An 18,554-nucleotide genomic window follows, 5' to 3' on the forward strand; every position below is an offset into this window, starting at 1 on the left:
AATGACCCAGATTGCCTATGGAGGGTTAAACTAAATAAAACTGTTGACGTTCTTTTCCCCTGTTTTCTTTTTTTCTCGATCACCAAGAATGTCGACGCGTAATTATTTATGTATTTAGGTGTCGAAGTTAGAATCTTAGTACAAACAATTCAATTCGTCATAACTTTTAATGCGTGCAAAATTTTCAAAAACGTTTCAGGCAAAAGTTGCTTAGTTCACTGAGAACTATGTAAATATATAAAAATTTACATCACATTTAATTTAATAAATTGACGTCACCCTTCGTTTCCCACGCTTGGGGTGGGACTAGATTTTTTTTCTTCACATACTTATAGAAAGCCCCTTTACACGACTAAGTTTAAAAAATCATCTCAATATCATTAAGCCTTTAATACTAACATTCATGTTAATAATAATATTTGTATTATTTTACTAACTTCGTTGACATTAAGATTGCAAAAATTGCTTATTTCAACTTTAAAGTAGATTGGTAAGTACACATTTATTCAATCTAACGATTTTTCTAAAGTGGAAGTATAAAAAGTATACATAAAAAAAGAAATTCTGTTCCCCATGTTAGTGTTCCAGGGTTAATAGGTTTGTAAATATCGGCTTGTAACAGCTTTGCTAAAACCTCCTGCATAATTAACTGCTATCCAATTCTACTTTCTTTCTGTACACCTATTGTTTTCGCTCTATACGATATTGTGAAAACATAAGTAATTCATCTCGCGCGACAGTTCACATGAGCAAATGTTGCAAAGCGCGCACTATACGAGCCTCTTATTTGCTAAACCGCTTAACTCCACAAAATAAGAAGTAGAGAAAATTAAATGTTAATATTAATATTTTTTATACCGTTGCATTAAAACATTACTTAGCCAAATTTTCGTAAACGATTACTTCAGAGTATAGAGTTAATCACATTGGCTTCTGAAATAAACGATTTAGTATTCAACGGCTATACAAATCTTTGTCATTTAGTGGTGTCAAGCCTAATCGTTAAGGTAACTTATTTTAAATGTAAAATGATAAGCGTCGATCGAGTAATTTAGCATTAAAATTTTAAAAAATTCAAAAATCAGGGTTAACCACTTTGGCCCATGAAAACCGCTCATATTACTCGTAACGTTTCAAAAGAAGTGACAACCTTCACGAAGCTAATTCCATTAACCATTTTTCCTGCTCGGAGAGCCGGGAAACAGAGACGCATGTAGAAACCTTTCACTAGAAACCGACTTTTCGTGGAAAGAATTTCCATTTTCCATTGGGGCAGAGTTGGTTGGTAAAGAGGGGGAATCCTGGTTCTTGGAACGGCGAGGAAAGGTTCGTACCGATTCCCAGGTTCGCAAAGTCGGCATTATCCGAAAAAGTTTCTCCTGGCCCGGTGTCTACATAGGTGGGTGAAGAGGAGGAGGAGGACGTATGTCGTCGTGGTCGTCGCGGTCGTCGCGGAGCGATACGGAGTGAGATTGGCACGACGCTTGCGTGGTCGCGTGACGTCATGTGGATCGATCGGTCGGCGGCGGTCTCGCTGGTGCGATCTGCCGGCGACGTCGCGCAACAATCAGCAAGGCGGCTTAAGGCGCCACCAAGGGAGGTTCTTGCGCGAAGGTGGAAACGGCCGCGGAGGGCGCGGAGGGCTGTTCTCAGGGGTCGGTTTGACGGGAGACCCGTCTGTAGCGTAGCGCGTAGTGGCCGAGGGTGGGGAGCAGCATCATCGGGAACGAACGAAACGTACGTACGTACCCGAACGTCGGAGAGTCGTGGTTAGCGATAGTTCTCCGGGGACGAAGGAACCGGCTGCTCTTCGCCACTTTCGCGACCACACTTCGTTCCAATATTTTTCTCACCAATTGGCTTGCGGATTTACGTGCACACGCTATACCGTTTCTTGTCGAAGCAACGATGCGATGATTCGCGGAAAGCTCCGGTCGCGTGAGGAGTGTACACGTTAAGAACGGCGCCGAGTGACGTCCTGTACAGAGGAGAAGAACTACGTTTTCGAGACGCAAGCTCAGGGTAATTTTCCGTTGCGTTCACTTTTCTTTCTTCGATAGACGTCGTTTTACCGATCGAGAGGATATCGACGGAGTCTCGTGTCAAGGTTAGAAAGTTTCGGGGGACGAATGACCGGCTCTATGTGTATTATTTTATCGGGAACCCTCGTTGTCGTTCGGCTCGTGAAACACGCCGATGAATTCGTACCAGCGATACTATGGAAAGTGATAGATTTTTTTTATGCAAAGTGAAGCAACGACGTGAGAAAGGTTCGATGCGAAGTTGATCTTTGTTAATACGTAATACGAAGTATCGTGTCGAAAGATAAACACTCAAATTTAGGATCAACATCGATTCATTTGAGAACGTAAATTCTTGCTACGTACACGTTCGCTGGTTTAGAGAAAACCTAGCGTAGGAATGAAAGATTGAAGAAAAATTCGAACTTTTATGAAAACCAAGGATTCTTATATGAATCATTGAGTTGTTTTTTATTTTTCGAAGGAATTAAACTTTGACGGTTTCCTCGGGTTACTTTAATTTCCATTAGAATACCTTGGTACTCGATAATTACGTTATCCATTTTCTCGGTATACCTAAACACAGTAATTTATTTACTCATGGATTATTCATTTTTAATTGTATTGTTATTTTTAATTATAAGCTAGAGAGCTTCGCTTTCTGTTCGAAAGGTGAACACAGTTAGCAGGTTAAACAATGTGCACTGGCCAAATAATAGTGTGCAACTTTTATAAAGAGGCGAGATTAATGAAAAAAAGTTTTAAATAAAAAAATTAAATAAAACTAAAGAAAATACAAACTATATTGAGACGAAAGTATTAATATGAAATTATTATGAAATGTCGCAATGACAAAATAAGAATAAAAAAATTTGCCAAAAAGTGAAAGGGAAACGATAATCGTCTGTGCCTTCGCTTTCTTTCGATTAGTCTAACGCAGAAAATGATATTCACGCCTTTAATGCAATTGAAGGTTTCTCAACGGTAGTGTTACGACGTTCACCATGCTCGTGAACAGTTTGGAATCCCGATTGAACAAAACAATAGAAATACATCGAACTTAAAAAAAATTTCGGATTATTTACTTCCTGTAATTTGCTTTCGTTCTCGAGAGCCCTGAAAAAACCTTCAACGTTTGGTTCACTTTCTTTCGACGTATTTTTCAATTAATGCTTTTCGTTTATTTATACATGTTAACAACTGCTTTTATTCGGAATTTAATCGTGCAGTATCACTTTACACTGAATATTCGTTCAAACGTAATATTCGTAACTAAATTTCCGAATTATTAAATTAAATCAGATGCTGTTCGGTAGAAATTCATTGTTAAATTAATAATTTTGTCGTTCGAACGGATAATCCTGAAATTGAAATTTTCAAATTATTTAATTAAATAAAGTGCTATGGTAAAGCAGATTCGCAAGTTCTGAAATTTATTGTTAAATTAATAATGTTATTATTGGAACGAATAATTCTGAAATTTTTATTTCCAGTTTATTTAATTGAATAAAATGCAAACAGCTCCGCGATATGTCAATGTAAAGTCATGATTTGCGATTGGAACGTTGTCAAAGAAAAGTTCGATTCGTGAGCTGGTAAAGAAACGTCGGAGGAAAAGTATTATTAGTATCGGAACGTGTTAATCACATTAACTAGTAAAGACTTGCACTAGCGGTATGCTCACGTAAGCGCAGTAATCCTAATCCTGCCGGTGATTCGTGAATTATTAATCGCAAGAGTCCACGAGACTTCCTGGGATTTGCGTCAGCGGATTTGTTACTTGGGGACTCGCCTAAATGCAAAGTAAACGCATATAGTTACGATCGGGCCAACTTCTGCTGTTTATAAGCTAATTAGTTACCACCCTAGACACGGAGAATCTTCAAATCTTTCGCGTCAGCATAATAATCAATCCGACGAATTTTCTTTGCAAAAAAAAAAAAAGGAAAAAAACAAATTTATCATTTCGATTTATTTTGAATCGTAGAATGCTAATTAGCTACCACCCTAGACACGGAGAATCTTCAAATCTTTCGCGTCAGCATAATAATCAATCCGACGAATTTTCTTTGCAAAAAAAAAAGGAAAAAAACAAATTTATCATTTCGATTTATTTTGAATCGTAGAATGCTAATTAGCTACCACCCTAGACAAGAGGAATCTTGGAATCTTTCGCGTCAGCATAATAATCAATCCGGCGAATTTTCTCTGCAAAAAAAAAAAAGAAGATTTATTTTGAATGGTAGAATCAAACTTCTTTTCCATTATAACACAAACTTCAGCCCATTTTTGTATAATATTCTTGTTAACAAGTATCTCGTGTACGATCTTAAAATTGCTACAAGTTTCACGCCACTTTAATATGATTCGAGTTTAATCGCATAATGTATACGGACTCCCGATAAGTTCCAATAAGAAAGTCGGGAAAGAACGTTGCGGAGAAGTTTTAAAGCGGTAAATAATACAATGTTCAGTTCACGAGTCGTATCGTTGGCGCAAAGAAAAAATAAAGAAAAGGAGCGACGACTTGGTAGCTTTTGTGTAAATTTTAATTGACAACCAAGCACGAAAGGCTGTCTACAAAGGAAAACGGAGAGAAACCGAACAGCGACTCATCGATTTAGAACAGCTTATGGAACAGACACTATCTAACGAGCGAATTGGTTCCCTAGATCTAATCTTGCTAATAGAGCAATTTCTATACGATTGGAATCCAGCCTCATTTGGCACGATTCATAAACCCAGGGCAGCCACAATGCCTTTTGAAGCGCCTGCAGCATTCTGTCTGCGATTCGAAAAAACTACTACGTGGCCATTGTCATGTTTATCCAGCTTACATATTCTGCACGTTAGTTCATCCGGAAAAGCTGTATCAGTGTGGCTCGTGCGTTATTGTTACTTGAATGCTAATTTACTGAAAAATAGCGATGTGAAGAAAATACACTGTAATTTCGAAACTGTGAATGTACTTGCGCTGTTACACTGAATGCTGCTTTACCAGCGTTTAAATCTCCAGTTCGCCGAAAAATTATTGAACAGATGTAAGACAGAGAAGGTTAATAAAGTTTTGAAAGATAAATACCCTTAATGGCTTTTCATGGAAAGTGAAAAATTCTAATGTACGTGAAAGTGATCGATTAAGAAACTAACAAGGGAAGTTCGGTAATTCGAAAATTTGAAAAAATGCGAAATTTTGCAGAAATGTAGTTCTAATGAGAGTAATTGAGGAAATCCCCTAAAAAATATTGCGAGTTTTCATGTTATCATGCACAAGATATGGTGAAGAAGTTAAATTCGAAGATATGTGAACATCTTTTCAAAATTTACACCCATCATTCTTAATTTTTCGAAAAGAATGTTTCGCGACCTCGAAAATCACACCACTTCGTAAATATTCACGATATCGAAAATCACACCACTTCGTAAATATTCACGATATCGAAACTCACAATTTGCTTGAGGGGTGGTTTCACACTTAGTACCGTTTCATTGCCGGAACAGCAAATGGTTGCGTAATTACCATCGCTAGAACTACATTTCCGCAAAGTTTCAAATTTTCCTGAATTTTCGGGTTGCCAAACTTCGCTTGTAAGTAATATTCCTTCTTCAAAAATGCATCGATACGCAAAAGTGCATAACAATAATACACTTTGTAATATTTTTTACTGTCTCCGACTGTTTCGAATGTGAATTAATACTTCATTATCGTCGCGTTTCGATAATAAAAATGAGTTAATTTACATCAAAGCCACGTCAGTTATGGCAGCGCAGTGATACAAATGCTGGCATATAAATGCAAAAGCAAAGGTTGCGCTTGATTTTTAATTCAATACTCTTAGTGTACAGAGTGTCGTGTCGAGAGTAAACAGTAACAAGAGTGGCACGTACTTTTTTTTTTTCAGATACGTGGGTAGTTCGAGGCGAGAGTTGTCGGGGGTGAAAGAACTGGTGACCTCGAGGAGGGTGCAGAAGAGGCCCTCGGCAAACGTTATAAGGTCGGATGGAGGTTGCATTGGGGGCAGTCCAGGAAGCGGCGGCGTCATCGCGGGCGGCTTGCTAGGCGGCTGTAGCGGCGGCAACGACGCCTTAGCGGAGCTAACCATCGAGGACCTGGCATCTATTCCCGCCGGAAATCACACCTCCGCCAATCACACGGGCCATTCCTCTCATCACAAGGTCAGCGAACTTAGTTAAATCGATATTTCGCGGATACTATTTATCTTTTAACCCCTTAACATATGATTTCTTTTCTGACTGTGCATCGAAGCGTCAGCCATTTTCTGTTCTAGTACTGTATCAGATAACGAAAACTAATCTGTCACAGATTAATTACGTTTAGCAATCCTCAGTCTCAAACATTCAAACGAAACTTAGGGTTACAATGAATTTTTCTTACTGATATAACTATTTTTCTCACATCTTCGCCAGAATCTCTGCCACGAGTCTTACAGGTTGTCATATGTTAAGGGGTTAACGGGGCACGCCACCCCGAGGTGTCTAAAAATACGGTCAAATTTGGGCACTTTTTTTTATGGAAGACTACTAAATTACGTTATGCCCTCGTTATACGAAACATAACGAGGACGTTTGTTCGATTCGATTATCTTCATTCGTTAATTTACTTCCTTTCTCACCAGTCTTTTGTCATCCACGTATTCGTGCTCTCTCTCTGTCTCTCTCTCTCTCTCGAACAGGGTCGCGCGTAATCTCTTGTCCGTGAAGGTTTCGCCGGCACAGAGAATCCCCTTCTCGTTCTCTTCAGTTTCAATTTTGTCGAAGGATATAAGTGTAACTTTCAGCCGTTTCTTCGAATGTTTGAAAAGTGCAAATGTTGGAAAATGAAGAAGTTGTTATTCGCTAATTGCGACACCTCTTCTGCTGTAACATCGATTGCTGGCCGCCATCGCTGGCGAGAATTGGAACGTCTGAAATAAAAGTCTTTTTATGATTTTTCAAAAATTGTTATTATTATAGAAATGATGGCAGTTCGAAGAGAAGAAGCCTCTTTTTACCAAAAACAATCAACTGGGAAGGTTTTTGAAAAATTAAACGACTGAGATATCGAAAAGATCGTGCGCTGCATTTTTATTTATAGATCAAAAAGAATTTTTTATTTCGGACATTCCAATCCTAGCCGGCAATGGCGGCCAGCAATCGGTGTTCTAGCAGAAGAGGTTTCGCAATAACTCCTCCATTTCGTAACATTTTTACTTTCTACAAATTGGAGGAAAAAGCTGAAAGTTTCATTTATATCCTCCGAGGAAAATTGAAACTTTTCATTTAACAAGATACCTGTGAAAAAAAATTCCCAAACTTCGCCTATTTTTAGACGCCTCGGAGTGGTGTCCCCCGTTAAATCAACTCTAAAGCAACGGTCACCAAACAGGATAATGCTGAATGGAAATTCCCGAGTGAGTTTGATGAACTCTTTCGTTGTGCACGACACTTTGCAGAGAACGATCGATATAGGTATATTTAGCGGTTGTTCATTTGCAAACATTTTTTAGTCAGCTGGATAGTATTTTGCATTATTTCTTCATTGTAATATATCGCATAACGAAAGTATGATAATTCAGTTGAAGATTGTAAATGAAAACATCTCTAAGTTGTACTCATTAACAATTCATTTAATACTTCAATTTTCATTATTAAACGGTATCGTAAGGAAGAATATTTCTTTCTTTCAACGAAAATGTTCTCGATCGTTAGTGGGTTTCCTACACTTTTACATAATAATCGCCCGTACAGTCATTTATACCAATCTATGTACATATAATTTAGAAACGGTGACGTATCTAAATTCAGATACGAAGATCAAAGTATGTCGTCTGAATTTGAAATTGAAAAAGTCAGGAGTGAAACAAGTGTGACAATTCTAAATGTTCTGAAATATTTTTGAAATTCTCTGAGACTTTCAAGATTATAGAATACTTCAAACGCTATTCATCCAAATGTTGATAATTCACTCAAGCAGAAATCAGTGACTCACTTTTTACGAGAGTAATCGCATTAGAAATGTCTTAAAATTACAGTTCACCGAAGGGTATTGATCGTTTTTGTATCAAAGCTAAAACTGTATAATTCCGACTAGCTCCAATTTAATCCTCCCAAGTGAAATTTCACTCCCGCATTTCTTCGAGACGAATTCATATTTCTATTGAAACAAGCTTTAAACATTTGACTTAACGAACAATTGTACAATGTATCAGACACTTTGACATGTACTCCAGAATTTTCGAAATATAGAAACAGTAAAAAATTTGACTTGGACACGAATTGCTCAGCTTGCCTACGGAGTGTGAAAGAGTATGTTAGCCAACGTAGAGTTAAAATCTATCATTTTCTATCGAAACAATCCAGCAATCGTCTACTAATTGAACTCGTAACCATGAACGCAACGTATTCAGCCGAGACGTATCAGTTTAAGCTTTATTAACCAGTTGACATCGAACCGTGCGGTAAAACGAATTAAGGTTAAGTTGTAACCGCGGCGAATCGATCGGCTCGGGACAAACGGTAACGAGTTGCGAAACAATGCAAATTAACCAGGCTTTTGCAGATACGTTAAAGAAAGGGTGGTTAATTCGAGGATCATCGTGATTTCTCCAACCGAATCTCGATAATTGCGAACTGTCGACGGTGTAATCGTCATGAAAGCCATTCCGTACATAATAGTTATTCGAGACGTATTACGTGCCGCTGCCTAATCATTCAGTAGCCGTCCGTGCACAGCCTTACCCAAACGTAGATCGAGTTCGAGCGCAAACAATGAAATTACAAAGCGTCTCTCGGTCGTACGTGTGCGTCAGCTGTTGCGTTGCGCAGCTGCCATATACAGGGTGGCTCGTTTTAAATGTTCGCATGCAGAACCTATAGGGAATGGAATTTTTTCAGGGCTATTCGATTAAATACCCGCCATCGTTCTATCGATTCGAAGCGAATGACGGTAAAATGAAATATAACGACTCGACCGATTTTTCGTTAATCTCGCCGTTGTGAATACTTGTACATTTCTAAGGGATTTGCAAACGAAAATAATTTTGAGCAGAATATTAGCATTCTACTGGTATCTATGACGTGGCATTTCACTGAATTCTGTGAGTCAACCAGATCCCGTTTCGCGTTTGCCCCCCCACACTGTCGGTGTGCGTTTATCGTTTTGCGAGGATCTGTTTCGCTCTGAAAATGAGAATTTCGGACTTTCGTGGGGTACAGTATAATTTTTCATCCGAATGTATCTAATTTCCGGGGTATTTTAGGCCGTTAAAGCCGAAAATGAGGAGGGTCAGTTTTCACGGAAATGAAGGATTTTGAAAATTCGGCCTTATGGACGTTTGACCGTCGGGTTCGGTTTTGGGAGCTTTGTTACGTACCTCGTGACAAACACCGGTCGGGGATTTATCTAACCCACATCAATACCCATACTCCTTTTTAACCCTCTGCTGTCGGGACACCGTTTTTGGGAGACAAAGCTCGATATGGAGTCTACGAAACTCCTGAACTTTTCCAATTAGTTTGAGAACATTTCTGACAACTTTTCTTACTGATTTACCTTTTTACACGTTTTCCTAACGGACGTTATAGGATAGAGTGGTTGGTTGGATTAATTTCATTTTAATATAATAACGTTGAGTTCTAAACAGAATGGAAGGAAAGAGAAAAGATGGAATCAGCGGAGTCTCTGAGACTCCGCCTCGACAGTAGAGGGTTAAAAAGAGCTGGCCATTCTTTTCGCTCGTTGCGTGTTTTTGGGCATAATATTTATCCTTCTGCCACATACCACATTGGTACATACATTGTTATACTAATTGCTGAACAGTGCGTTTACTAGCAGTGAAGATTTATTATATGTATATAGGGACTTGTATCTTCCGAACGCCTTATTTCCGTGTCGAACGACCCTCATTCTCGGCTTCAGCAACCTTAAAAAACCCCCAGAAAGTCTCATTCTCGCCGAATATTTTGCACTTCGAGTACCATACTTCAGCCCCTTTCTGCTACTGAAGAAGCTGCCATGAATGTATAGCCAACTCAGACCAAAAATATAATATCTGACAAATATTTAGCTCCTTTTACATCTTTCATTAAATTCTGTAGAGGCACTTGTGTTCTCTTCAGATTTCATATTGAATGTTACATATCAAACATTATCAATTTAGTAATCATTATTGAATATTGGATATGAATAATTATTTCAACTATAAATAGAAACAATTTCAGCACATTTTTGTGATTTATAGTGATTCGTGATCATATTTCATAGGACTTCTCAATTCACAAACACAGCGCACAATTCATACAGGGTAGTGCACAGTGTACAGTATGTACACTCCCGTTTATAAGTATTAGGACACTGTGGAGCATACTGAAATCTACTGAATTACACTAAAATTAAAACTCTACCAAAGTCTACTAAAATCTACTGAAATCTGCTGGATTCTATTAAAATCTACTGTGTTCTACGAATATCTATTGAAATCTTTTGAAACCTACTGAAATCTACTGAAATCTACCGAGTTCTGCTAAATCGTACTAAAATCTCCCGAATTCCATTAAAACCTACTGTATCCTACGAATATCTATTGAAAGCTACAGAAATCTACTGAAATCTGCTGAATTTTACAGACGTCTACTACAATTTACTTACTGAATGTTGTTGTATTCCGCGGCTCGCGATTCCTTGCGTTGGTTTATTATATTCAATAGGTACGCGGTAGGAGAGCCTGACGGAAACTGGGGCGAAATAAGGGAGCTATTCTGCGCGTAGTACTATTCGACTTTATTAGACAGTTCGGTGACGTTCGGTGCGTGAAGACCACTAGACAAAAATCTGCTGTTTCGACGGAAAAGGTTTCTAGATATAGGTTCGGTAAGTACGAGAGTAGGGGTTGGTCTCAGAGGTCAATGTAGGGAGAGGCGGTGAGGTCTAGGTTCAGCGATGAGTAAAGGATGATGTGGAGGTCTAGGTTTCGGGGTGACTAACGTTAGGATGATGCGGATTTGTTTACAGTTAAGGAAAGGAGGCAGGATGACTAAAAACTAATGAAAGATAGGAGAGAGGTATACGACAATGTAAAGCAAGCTTTATTATCGTTACAAGTTTAATACGAAATTATTTGATACACAAAAGTCATTACAAAATGATTAAGATCCTAAAAAGAAATTATGCATTCTAGAATCTCGAGGTATAACAAGTACACATGTACATGCTTACTAATATACCACACTAGCTTAGGCGAGGAAATGTAATTTAAATCATGTAACATAATGAATGTCCTAATACTTACGAAGAGCAGTGTATACTCCTAAAATGATCGAAGGCCGAGTAAAATTTTAGCTTGAAAATGTTCAATATTCTAATAGCATTGATAAAAGCAAGTGTAAGACTTCAAGATTAAAAAAGTATATTTCACTTTTTCCGCGAACTAATGACGCCACTGGCAAGCAACGAGGTAAGGCTTCATCGCGCAACATATTCACAGGAGTATGATAAACAGGAGGAATTTCTCGTTCGTTCAGCTTCCCGGCATTTCCGCCGGTAAATTCGTTGCCGGAACATGTCTTCATTAGAGAAGCTTGAAGAATGTGTATCGAGCTACAGTTTCTTTTGTTTTTATCTTTGCATTAATTTGAACTGCACCTACCTGTTGGCCAATTTACCAGAAAATCTCATCGAGTGACGTTGTCTAACGATTATTAATAGTTTCGGTGAAACTAGAGAAAAATTTTCAAAAAATCTCTGTATTAATAATTAATCCATCAGTAGTAATAGACAAGTGGAATGTTACACTAAATTAATTATACTGGAGAGCATGGAATTTCCTGTGATACTCTTAGCTGGTAGACCTGGAAACGAGAAACAATTTTCAGTTTGAAAATGAAACAATGAGAAGGACAGAGAAAAGTGATTTTGGAAAGGTAATTGGCTATCTGGTGGATTGACGCACCGGAGCAAGTTTCTATAGGGCATTTTATCACGGACTGCTCTTTATTAGGTCAGTTTTTAAAATAAAACTGTCGGTATTTTCGTTAAAACATTAGTAAACATGATAATTATCGTTAATTAACCCTTTCGTTACTACCGGCGCCTATAGGCGTTTGGAAAATTTGCTCGCTCATACTGTTGCAGCTCTTTGCTGCACTTCCACGTTAATTTAGTACTTAATTTTATCTTTGCGCACTTGTACTTCAGTAAACCAAATTTTAAAACGATACGGCCAAAATAACGAATTTTGCAGCGGTGGTTAAAAATTTAGCGTCAGTCACCCACATTATGCGTTAAAATATGTCGCAGCGAAAGGGTTAAAGAAAAATTTTAACCAAATAAATAGAAGTGTTTATTAACACGTTCGCTACCACCGCCGCATACACACTACCGGCCAAATGTTTGGAATCACTGACTTTTCATCAATATTAAATCTGCTGCTAATTTTTGATAGATTTCAAGTTTATCTCAATTCTACATTTATCAATTTATCTCATATCAGTTGATTCGAATGATAAAAAATTCTCAACGACTTTTCATCAATATTAAATCTGCTGCTAATTTTTGATAGATTTGAAGTTTATCTCAATTCTACTTTTATCAATTGATTCGGATGATAAAAAATTCTCAAAATCGCTGACTCTTTTCTGGAAATTTTTGTGTAAACTGTTCAGTGATTCGAAACTTTTTGCCGGTAGTGTACATATGCAGCGTCCCGATTTTTGTATTTGAGCCCACCGCCGCAAGTGTGCGGCGCGTGTTCTTTATCAGTTTATGATAACGTATTGCAACAAATTTATCGTTGAGCTAAAAACAATAAAATAGATGTAGGATGTCCTTGGTCTAGAGATAATTACATTTGCTTATTTGGAATGTTATAAATATATTCTAAAAAGACCCATGCCAATTTAAGGACATATTCTGAAAGCACCCTGGGCTGAGGTGCAAGATTTTCTTCTCAGACCCTGGTAGCGAACGTGTTAAGGTCGTATGTACCAATAAGTTGGACCAAGTGATTTTCATGTGAGACTGTCGGCATGCTCGACTATTCGAGCTGCTCTAAATTCGAACCCAGCCTTGGTTATCGATCCGGTCCGAGAAGTCGGAAAAATCGGGTAGCTCGAAACAATCGAACGGCTCGAAAAAATAGAGTAGCTCGAATTGCAAAATAATTATTATTGTACATACACCTTTTCTTAGTGTAGCTTGCAATATCGTATGCACCGACCAGATGCATTTTTGCCGTCAACTACCAAAATATTACTAAATTAATAAATAATATTACTACCAATTTATTACTAAATTAGCAAGTCGATATGCTGAAAATATCGACTTCTTCTCCGGACACTTAACCGCATTTAAAACGAAGCTCTACAATACCCTTTTATCATGTGATACTTCTTAATATTTCTTCTTTCTTCCTTTCTTCTTATTTACCTACTATTGTATTCTTTTGTACTTCTTACTGAGCTCTGTTAGATTTATCAGTCAGTTAGATATAACAAAAATTAATCTAAAGCCCTACTAGGAAGTATATATTACTTTTGTATACGTTCGGAGCAATAGGGTTTAGCTTTACCACCTCTGTTTAGTAAAGATCTAAATGTTTATGATACGTGACAAAAGGCCCTTCGGTCCCAAGCGGGGTCGTAGGCAATATTAGGGCGTTGCGTAGGAGCATTCTCAGTCCGTATACAGTGCTCTTACCATCAAGTAGAAAAGCGAACCTTCCTTGTGTCTAATAAAAAGTTTATAGTTTAAAATAAGGATTATTAATTATTTAACAACCAATAACTTCCGTAATCCAATAAGCTTGACGCGTATGATAATAAAAATAATAATAATATTATTCGAAGCATTCATAATCGATGCAGCAGAGCAGCTCGAAAATTTCGATGTTCCTGAAGCATATTCGAGCTACTCGGATCTTTCGATTATTCGAGTCGTGTATGTACATCTAGGCACGCTTTTTCCCAGTACTCGAACAACTCCAAGGCACAGAGTGAGTTTAAGTCTCTTTTATCAAATCAAAAGTTTCCCCTGTTCTATTCATCTCCGCTGCGTGAATGTTTCCTATTCGCTAATCAATCGGTTCCTCGATCCTCCACACTTGTGTCACTCGGTTTCAATTTAAACTCGCACCTTTATTTTCCCTTATTTTCTCCCCTTTTATCCTCCGTTGATACATGCCGTACGTTGCACCGTTGTAACAGTGCATGTTACAGGCGCGCGTACATTTGACCCCCTTTCCTCTAATAGCCCTATTCACCGTGTCGTCCCTTTTTCCGTACGTTGCCACGGCGCATCGTGCAATGCCGTATGTTACAGTCCGGGAGTTTGGATATCTCGTACGCGGATATCCCAGCCGGTGAATAAAAGGCTTAAGGGCCCCCCGGGTATATCTCGAGGCAACTTTTCAAGGCGTTCTTATCGCAGCGAATAAAAAACAAAACGGCGACAGGGAAAAAACAAGGAGTATCAAACGTACCGACACTGTCGTTCGATTCGTTCCCGCTGACGACGTTTCCTGCCAGTTTTCCTAACTTTCTCATCCTCCTTGCCGTGTCCTGTGTATCCTTATCTACCTTTCTCTCCTCTCGAATTTTTCCATTTCTTCTGTCTCACGACTGACTATTCCTTTCCCTTTGCCGATACTCCCTGTGTTGCCTGGCTTCTTCTCTAGTTTCTTCGAAAGCAAGAAAGCTTTGTTAAAGTACCCCGACGAGTAAAAACAGTATTCCCTATGGAAGTAGTATCGATTTCTGTCGCGACGCTTTTGGTGTAATCCTTGTCGGTGGACAAAGTAGTGCAAAGTTTTTTTTTTTTTTTTAAGTCTAGATTGTAAATTCTACAAGTTTTGGAATAATATTTTGAAAGCTATTGAGTGAAATTGCCGAGCTAGTATGTTGAGAAACGTAATTAAAAAGAACACTTGGAACTGTTTTCCCTTGTGTAAAAAGAAAATGAAATTATTTTGAAAAAGAGGATCGTAAGGTATATTAAAATTTGCAGAACATCGATCGCCATTAATGGTGTAAGCTTCTTGACCCATATCTACAAGCTATGAAAGAATCTCGATTTCCTTTCTAAGTTAAAATCGTTCACTATTGTATTCTGCAAAATATCAGAAATATTTCTGGATAATTGACCTACACATTTCTATATTGAAAATATTCCTGGCTTGTAGAACGACGGAACGGGACTTCGAAGTGTGTAGAGTATCATTACAACGCACGATCTGTTCTAACTTCATTTCTTGAATCCCAAAAAGTGTTTGCATTATTGCATTACACACATTCGTAGCAGCTTCTTTACATACATTGCTCTTTCTGATTTTCATTTATTCAGGTCGTTATTTCTTAATGGGAAAAAATTTAATTCAATTCCGCATTCTTCCGCATTTTTCAGTTCAAACTCTAGAGATTTTGATAAAAATGGTACATGTAAGCTTGTAGAAAAGTAGAAGGTTTTGAGTGCTGCTGGAAATCATAATTTATTAAAATAATAAAACTTTCCAAAAAAAAACAAGTGTTGGTATTTAATAAAAAAGATACATAAAAATTAGCGTATCGATCCAATGAAAGTAGCAATTTCTTTACGTAAAAATCTTTGTAAACAAGCGAGTAGTTGCGTTATCTAGTCCAATTTGTGTAAAATCTCGTCCAAGTATTTTTCGAAAATTTTCACAAGCCAAAATTCCGCACGGTTGCCGCATAAATTCATATCCGGGAAACCATAACAGCCAAGGGACGCTTCAGGAATCAATATCAGTGCTGACAATCAGTTTCCACCTGATACATCCACCCATACTTCATCCTTTTCCTTCTAGCTGCTCGAGCTTTTCCGCTATTTTCGCCGACAACTTTTTCCGCTTTCCCGGGACGGGAAGATTTGTCAAATCTTTCGGGGGACGTAAACAACGTCTTCGTCGCGACGCGACGCGTTGTCTCCGGTGCAAGAAAGATTCGGTTGTGTGAGAGGAAGAAGAACGCGCGCGTTTCACACGGATCGGGAGGAAAGAGAAGGATTAGCGTACGCGTCGCCGTGAGTTATGCAGCCGGGTCACGGCAGGTCGTTGAATGAAATCGATATCTGCCCGTTGAAATAATAACTGTTCTCTTTCTCCGTCTCGTTGTGCCCTGACTCCATCTCGGGCATTCTTGGGCACAAGGTACCGCGTATAGTCGGTGGAAGAAATGTGGCGGGGTCGTAATAAGTTCGCTCAGGCGTCAAACTGTACAGTTACTCTTATTAATATTAGAACATCTTTGGAACGGTGTAACTTTTTTTTTTTAATTGGACCAAACGACTTGAGTCTTTTTGAGAAGTTAGAATGGTTGGTTTGCTAGATGACGTGTGCAAAAAATTTTGAAAAAATTATTATAGTAAAGGTCACATTTTACAACTTTTTTATCCGAGCTTGTGATGAAAATTTAAAACATGCATTGGATTAACGGGTTAAAGTAAATGGTGTTAATTCTCTTAAACATATTTTATTTCTTCGGCGACGGAAGAACGTCTTAACGCTTCGAAAATCGCAGTCGAAGTGAAGGAAACAACCCGTAAGGACACGACAGAAAGTCTGTTGCGCATTTAAGTAAAAGAGACCAGGATTACATTAGTCTGCTATATTATTTTGACATAGCAGTGTTTCTCATACATAACACGATTCATTTTTGCTTACTCGTTGACGCATTATTATTAGTAATAATCCAACAACATGTTTTGTAGATTTATGTCAGTTATACAGGGTGTCCCGTAACTCTTCGAAGATCCGGAAATGGGTGGTTGCTGGGGTGACTCCGAACAACTTTTTCCTTTTCCAAAATGTAGTTTGAAGCTTCGTTTTCGAATTATTAACGAAAAACACTGGCCAATCACAACGCCCGTAGCTCCCGCGCTCAGGGGCGGGCGAACAGAGATTTCAAAGAACATTTTTGTCAAGGAGAAAGTTGTTCAGAGTCACCCCAGCAACCCCCCATTTCCGGATCTTCGAAGAGTTACGGGACACCCTGTATACATGCTTAGAATTTTATCGAAATAGGTTGATGCAGAAATAAGCGACAGGCATCGAAAGATATAAGAATCTTTAGATTTATTACAGTTATAGACTGAAATTTTCACAATTTTTTGACCGTTTGTAGCTCGTAGTAATGTTAACCGATTTCGAAAAAATTATTTCAGCGACGTGTTCTCTATGGTACAAGGAGTGAAAAAGTACGAAAAGAATATCGATTTGTTTGACTCTGAAGACCAGAATGCCCCCCCTGGTGCTTTAATTTACGACCTCGCTATATTTCTTCCATCGACTATACAAAGTGCAGCCATAGGCACATGGGGGAGAGCCCTTTCACTTCGGGACACTGTTACACTATCGCTGTGTGTATAACTGATAATACGCACATACTAACTGATTATGAACCACCTTAGGGATCCTAGCTTTCATTGTTTATACCGTTATGCGGATAATTAAGAGGGTTACTTTCGTTGGGACAAATGCGAAGATTATATAGCCTTTAGAATACTCCCGCATGATTGTGGAATTTACGAAAAATACAATTTTTTCGTTTCACGTTGGAAATCAAATATCGTGAAATGTTGTACACGTAATAATAATAGTGATAATTGAGTTAACTGTTTGCCAACTGCAGTGAAATTAAAAGGCTAATTGAAAAAATAATAAATTAATTTACGACTAAAATATTGTTACCTAAAAAAGTAATACTTGCTATTACCTAGTCGTTTAAATTGAGAATGTCGAAATTATCAGCAATGTATGTTTTTCTTATATTTTTTGTTATCATAGACTAACTTGTTAAAAACCATGCATTCTTTTGCATTTTTAATTGTACGATTTCCCCATCATTTATTTTCCTTCCCTATTTTAGTTAATCTTCTTCGTTCTTACTTCGACTGAATGAGAAGCTCAGGGTATGCATTTCTCTTCTTCGCAGTTACTCGGTCCTCTTTTGACTACGTATTCAGCTTGAATCTCGTTTATTTGATTTCAATTATTTGCACAGCAATGCAAGGCTTAGGAGCAAGTAAACACTGCTCATTAGCCCGATTATAATTACTATTAACGAGCAGTAATTTTTAACGAAAGACAAGAAATGTTTTGCCTTTAGATTGAAATAGGCTATCGCTTTCTTCAGCTGATAACTGTGATGCTTTAACCCCTTAACGCTCACATTTTTCTCATCTTGATGTACCAAAAATGTCTTTTTTTTTTTATTATTATAAGGCGTATAGAAATAAGTTATTTATTTATAATGCTGTGACTTACGTTCTTGCCATAATAGAAAGGATAACGAAATATGAAAAGTGAAAGAAAATAATTTTTAAAAATTATATGTATTTATTGGATGATTAGTTGTACATGGGTGAGATACGGACATGAGCGTTGAAGAGTTAATAACTGCGTGAACGATTGTTTTGAAATTTCGAAATTCTATCAGTCAGTAGGTAATATTTATGCTTGATAAAAACAAATTGTCTATGTATATACAAATCGAGTAACTGGAAAATTGAATATATCCTAAATAACT

The 18,554-nt window shown here is 37.9% G+C and overlaps 1 protein-coding gene across 1 annotated transcript in view; it reads left to right on the forward strand.

The window, feature by feature from the left end:
- Window positions 1-18,554, forward strand: part of LOC108576714 (protein sickie) — a 334,182-nt gene that overhangs the window by 209,191 nt on the left and 106,437 nt on the right. The window contains exon 9 of the mRNA XM_017939771.1: window positions 5,924-6,197. Within this exon, the coding sequence (XP_017795260.1) occupies window positions 5,924-6,197 (274 nt within the window). The remainder of the gene's footprint in view (window positions 1-5,923; window positions 6,198-18,554) is intronic.

The sequence above is a fragment of the Habropoda laboriosa genome, unplaced genomic scaffold (assembly GCF_001263275.1).
Source record: "Habropoda laboriosa isolate 0110345459 unplaced genomic scaffold, ASM126327v1 scaffold423, whole genome shotgun sequence".
NCBI lineage: Eukaryota > Metazoa > Arthropoda > Insecta > Hymenoptera > Apidae > Habropoda > Habropoda laboriosa.